Source organism: Chaetodon auriga, chromosome 7 (assembly GCF_051107435.1).
Source record: "Chaetodon auriga isolate fChaAug3 chromosome 7, fChaAug3.hap1, whole genome shotgun sequence".
Lineage (NCBI taxonomy): Eukaryota > Metazoa > Chordata > Actinopteri > Chaetodontiformes > Chaetodontidae > Chaetodon > Chaetodon auriga.
In genome coordinates, this window is record NC_135080.1 from 16,908,077 (window position 1) to 16,914,076 (window position 6,000).

The 6,000-nt window shown below is 42.3% G+C and overlaps 1 protein-coding gene across 1 annotated transcript in view; it reads right to left on the reverse strand.

Moving 5' to 3' along the window:
• zbbx (zinc finger, B-box domain containing) overlaps positions 1 to 5,794 on the reverse strand; it is a 50,562-nt gene extending 44,768 nt beyond the window's left edge. Inside the window, exons 1-2 of the mRNA XM_076735267.1 lie at positions 5,667 to 5,794; positions 5,074 to 5,187 (exon numbers count right to left, since the gene is read on the reverse strand). Of these exons, the coding sequence (XP_076591382.1) occupies positions 5,074 to 5,187; positions 5,667 to 5,731 (179 nt within the window). The 5' untranslated portion in view covers positions 5,732 to 5,794. The remainder of the gene's footprint in view (positions 1 to 5,073; positions 5,188 to 5,666) is intronic.
• Positions 5,795 to 6,000: the final 206 nt, after the last annotated feature.

The following is a 6,000-nucleotide window of genomic DNA, read 5'->3' on the forward strand; positions in this document are numbered from 1 at the left end:
GAGACAGCAGCAAAGGAAGCAGGAAAAGGGGAAAGTCAACTGTACTTTTAGATAAGGCGAGAGCTAGTGTCTGTAAGCCGTGTAGGCCTAAAGACAAAGCTACATTAAATCTGCGATTCAGGCAAGCCAAACAGAGAATGATGTACTGCATTTGCCCCAAGCTGCTGGTCTGGCTTTATTATTGCCTGTGTACCCTTCACAAACTGATTATACCGCACCTCCTCTCAGCAAACTGAATTTGTTCGGCTATTCTTTGACTGGGTACGCGAGAGCGCGTGTAGTCCGACTCTAAGACAAAGATGAACAATTCATCTACTCCAGCAGCTCTGCGATCTTAGAGAAAAGCAGAGAGAGAAAAGCGGAGTGGTGCATAACACAGACACACAGTACACCGCACAGCCTGAGCATAAATCACAGCTTGAAGATCTCCAGTAAAGACTTGTCAAAGATACACCTGCATGTCCTCAGAGGAAAAGACAGGCAAGGGAGGAAGCTTAGAAAAAATCCAGGTAACCTTCACATCAGAACCTGTGATTAACCGCCAAACCTCCCATCCTCCCTGCTTTCTCCCATGTCAGTCAGAAAGGTATTGATGAAGAACTGTTTCCTCTTTTTCATTAGAGGTGTATCAATTAATTGATTCCAACTGTTAAGCTGAGTTTCACATCCAAGAGACTGCTGCATCGCCGCACACAGCTTTCAGATAAAAGCTAGGAGGGAACAGCAGATACATTCACGTGGAATTCAATTGTATAAGCCTGACAGGACCTCATAATGAAAATGTACTCAATGACTATTCCTCTTCAATCCGAGTTCATGTGTTTTCAGCGTCATTACATTGCTTATACATGTTTCTTCTACCTGCTGTCATTATTTACTCACTGTGTCCAAGAATGTCGACCAACAGACAGAAAATACACAACACAAATTGGTTTTGGAGGTATGGCAGTAAATATAAAAGGTTTCACAGCTAATCTTCTGACCCATCTCAACTTCCACAAAGGACTTGCAGTGAGTCCTTGCTTCCCCTCATCCTCTGTACCCAGGAGTTCACTGGAAAAGACAAACGTGTTAAATGTTCCACTATGCTCTCCCTGACAACAGCTCTGCAGTCAGGACTAATTAGCGACACCACTGCACACGAAAAACAAATCAGCAAAGCATTAGTAATCACAATAGCCTGTCTGAAAAGAGAGGTTGACTAATTTTCTTTTGTAAACAAAAACATAAAAAGAAATAACTCCAAATATGTTACCAGTTAGCTCTCAGCCACATCATATCCAGAGTTCACTATTTCATCTGTTTACACGTTGCAGTTAAGCCAGCCGAGTCTTTCTCCTTCCCTCACACACTCCCTCTCACACGTACACAAACTCTCCATGTATCTTTCCACTTCTTTCAAACTGGCTCACACACAGTGGTAGAAGCTTTCTAAAACTAGTAATATTTCAGAGACATACAGTAGGGCTTAAGCAGGATTCCTGTCCTGTAGCAGACTTGCGTGTCTTGACTGATTAAGAAGCTCAAGACAGACAGAGCTAAAACTAAAGTGTAGTACCCTCTGTAACCGGCAAAGTGTTCAAAAACACACAAACAACAAAGTGCCATTATTTATGGAGGACTAGTATCAAATGATACACACAGGCAGCCATGCACACATCCTGTCGTATCGTAGGGCTGGTGGAGCGGTAAATGTTGCAGTATTTCAGTGTGACAGGAAACACTGTGTTTATGTGCTTATCGTTGTGTAGCCTGGACAAGAAGGCCCTCTCTCCATACTGATGTATGGCTTCTTAATTAGAGCTGGGCCTCCACTCTGCAACAAAGCAGTATACATACACAAGGACACACTCATGCACACACACTCCTAAAACAATACATACATTAACCTACCATTCACATCTGTGGTACGCATTTCCTTGCTTGTTTGTGAACCAATGGAAATAGATCATGCATTATACTGCATGTATGTATTGATATTTTGTGTGTGTGTATGACTATTTAAAGGAGCCTGTGTGTAATAGTGTCCCTAAGTTATGTGCTCATATATTATGATATGCACCTCTATTAAGCTGTTCTCCATAACTTCACATTGGGTAACACATCTCTTCCTTATCAGAGAAATTAGGTGAATTGGGATGAGTGAATGAAACAATCTTATTAATGTTTTCATTCTGCAAATTAATTTCCTGCTCACAGAGGCTGGGATGCCCCTCAATATGAATTTGTGGGATAATAGTCACAGTAATGGGTCAGGTACATACTGATATAATGGGGAGAAAAAAATACATTCTATTTGTGTATGTGTGTGTGTGTGTGTGTGTGTGTGTGTGTGTGTGTGTGTGTGCTTGTGTGTGTAGGTGAGTGAGTGACTCATTCAAGATGTTCATATTTTAATGGTTTTATATATATAGACATACACATTTTTGCTTTGCTTGTGTGTCTCTGCATGTGTCTGTTCACTACGTCAATGTTGTCCCATTATACATAAGAACAGTTAAGCCCAGCGTCCAGTCCTAATCACAATCCAAGAATTGTTTTTCATTGCTTATTGCTGAGTGTACAGTGTGTGTGTGTGTGTGTGTGTGTGTGTGTGTGTGTGTGTGTGCATGAGACAGACTGTGATGACGCCATCTGTCAGTGTGACAGCCTTTCTATATAATTCCTTCACACTGGATGCCCATGAATCAGTTACAGTAGATGTGGCCCTTTGATAGCCAGTACATTGACGTATATCTACAACCTCGTGATAGACAGCGTTTATCACTAAAAACGTGCCTGCTTTTCTACTCTGCCCGCTGCTGATCATCAAAACAGCATCACAGATAGAACATAATCTCTTTTGTCATGATGACACCTATCCTTTGTCATTTGAGAAGAGAGAACTTGGAAAATAACAAAACAGTCCGTTTCCATTGCTTATGATGAGGGCACAGTGACTCAGGCAATTTCATTACGTGCAGGTCTGGCCTTGACAAGTGGAAAATAAATCTACCTCAAAGACAGCGTGTGTTTCCCGGCCAGTTTATCCTAGACATATGGGAATATGATGCTATGGATTTGGGAGACATGCTATGAATTTGGGAAAGGCCTTTCTCCATTTGTGTTTTGTCTGTACTGTTCTGTACCCACATCTAGCCAAGTACAATCCAAATGACAATTACAAATAGATAGCATTGCATCCTCCTGCTCTGGGGAATTTGGACTCCCGAATTTAACTTGCCAGGTCCCATCTCCCAAGAATGCGAGTCTGAACCTGCAGTGCTCTATACTGAGAAAGGCCTAATGTTTATCCACATCTTTTTTATTCAGATGACGGACTAACAACTCAGTTCATAACTGAGGATTAGCTGCTTGTGATCTGAATACCCACTGAACAATATCATGGGAATAACATATGGTTCACATGTTTTGAAGTGTGACATTTACATTCACCTCTGGAACAGCACACATAACTGTGCTAAGCTAGAGCTTTCAAAGACTTCTCGCCTTTATCAGTGATTTGTGTAATGCTCGCCCTTATCACTGCTTTCACCTCCCAAAATGAAACCAATATACAAGAGGTATTTCGAAGAATAAATACAAGCATTTGCTGGGCAACACCGCACATGTTGCAAGAGAAAATCTGCGAGCCTCTGTGAATCCCCTGCCATTACTCTGAGGAGCTGTGACAGCTAATGTACAGCACGCTGTAAACAAATTTAAGCCTTACTGAAAATACAGTGGCAGTTACAGGGGCCAAACAAAGAGCACGTCAAGCAGATTACATAGCAGAAAGGTACAATCAGGACTTGCAGTTTTGATTATGATTGGGAAAAGTAAGAAAAGAACTATTAAAAATAAATGGGGTACATGAATCAATACTTGTCATGTGGTAGGATTTTTCATTATGCTTCAAATTTTAGCATTACGTGCTTTCTTCCTCCTTCATTTCACTGTTGCTTATTGTTATGTGCTCCATCTGTGCTTACCCTCCCTCCCTTAAACGCCTTTGACGTGTGGGGAATATTGTTGGCCATCGATTCCATTGAGGGGAAAATATGAGTACAGTCACATACAAGTTGTTAGGACCAAGTGTCTGTAGGGCTCCACTGACCTTTAGAAGAGCCCAGTATGTGGGCACGAGCCTACTTCATCTATGAGCAGCTTTTTCAATTCTCTGACTGCTCCTTTTTCCTTCCCAGGCAACCTTTCTTTGACCTTTATAGGGAGAGAAGTCATCGACCTCCCTCTCTCTCTCATTTAGTCTCCTCCTCCATCTATCTCTATTACTCAGTGTCTCTACTTTCTTGTTGCTTGCTCTTTTACAGCTGTTGTAGTATTTTTCCCACCCTCCTATCTCCCTCACCGACTCTTGTCTCTCCATTAGTCACCTACTCTGTTTCCTATGTGTTTAGCTGTGACAGTCTGGACTTCATTTTTTTCAGCCTCTATACATTAAATCTCTTATCTCCCAAATCACTGCATTCATCCATCAGTTCCTCTTGCTTATATAGACTTTCCCTCAGCAGTCCCCTCTTCCATTCAACTCTTCCTCTTCCTTCTTCGTCTTCTTCGACCCTTCTCTTTACCTGCTCTGATTCCTGGACTCTTATCTCTCCATCTGTCTAAGGATGTCAATCTTAGCAATTTTCAAGATCTCACTGGCAGTTACTGGGACCAAGACATCGGTAGAGACAGCATAGAAACCTGCTGCTGGTGCGGTTTACAACATTAGATTTCACACAAGTCGAACCACAACAGAGTAATAACACTAACATTCCATGAGATGGAGCGCAGACAACACACGGAGCAGTACAATTGTCTGTGTAAATGAAAGTAAGCTGAAACTTGATTCAGGAATATGAATCTCCTTCATCTGTGTTTTCTGCTGCAGCTGCTGTAGTCCATCCTGCGTATACTTATTCACTACACTTGCTCTCCTCTCTCACTCCCTCTCTCCTTCTTCTGCTTTCTAATATCTTACATCCATTCTCACCTTCCCACTCAGGTCTTCCCCTCTCTCCTCTTAGCTGCCTCTCCCCCTCCTTTCACCGCTTTTTCTAGCGCACTAACTGCAACACTGATACTCACCTTCTCTCCTCCTTCTCTTTACTCATGCGCTCTTTCAGCTGTTGCAGTTTCTCCTCCATCTCTTTGCTGTCCTGGGCAAGAGTCACCGTCTCCATCTGCAGTTCCTGCAGGTTCCTATGGCAACATACACACACACACACACACACACACACACACGGTATATGCAATCAATCAATAACAATCTATCATACAAATGACCTACTCCGTCAGATTGGACAGCCAGGCCTTCATCAATATGTTCAATTCATCTGCTGCACTAGCAGATCCCTGTTGCCATGACTCATCAATATTTTAATCAATTAACCACTGGATCGGGATACCACCAAGGCAGACATCAATTAAGTCAATTACCTGTTGGCAAATGAGAAACTATGTAGGAGACTGGACTCAAGCAGTATGAAGAAAACAAATAAACTGCACTGAATCAGAATCCAGGTCAGATGATTAACTTGCCGGAAACTCCATTTTGTCAAATGCTCGTTGTCTGGGCAGAATTTGAATGGGAACAGATGGAAACAGTATGGCAGCCAAGTAACCAGAATGGGTTTCTACCTAATGCCTTAAATCGCATCATTGATCTTATCTCATCTTACCTGGCATTGAGCTTGACGGATTTGGCCTTGTTGTTAGGAAGCACCACAAAGTCATTTAAATTCATGCCTCTTCTTTCTGGGGGCTCAGGTATTCCTACCGCGTCCTTCGCTGGGCTTTTTAGAAAGAGTCTCTTCTGCAATAAAAACCAACAGTAATGGCATAAAACTGGCTATCACGCTGGGCCCAGGCTAAATCACACACTGCCATAAATGAATACCGCTGCAGTGAAATGAGCAAAATAGCCGGGACAGATTTGCTCAGATGTATACGTAAGAGGCAGTTAAAACAAGCAGTCCTGTGTGTTGAAATTGTATCTGGCAGATTTGTATGCTT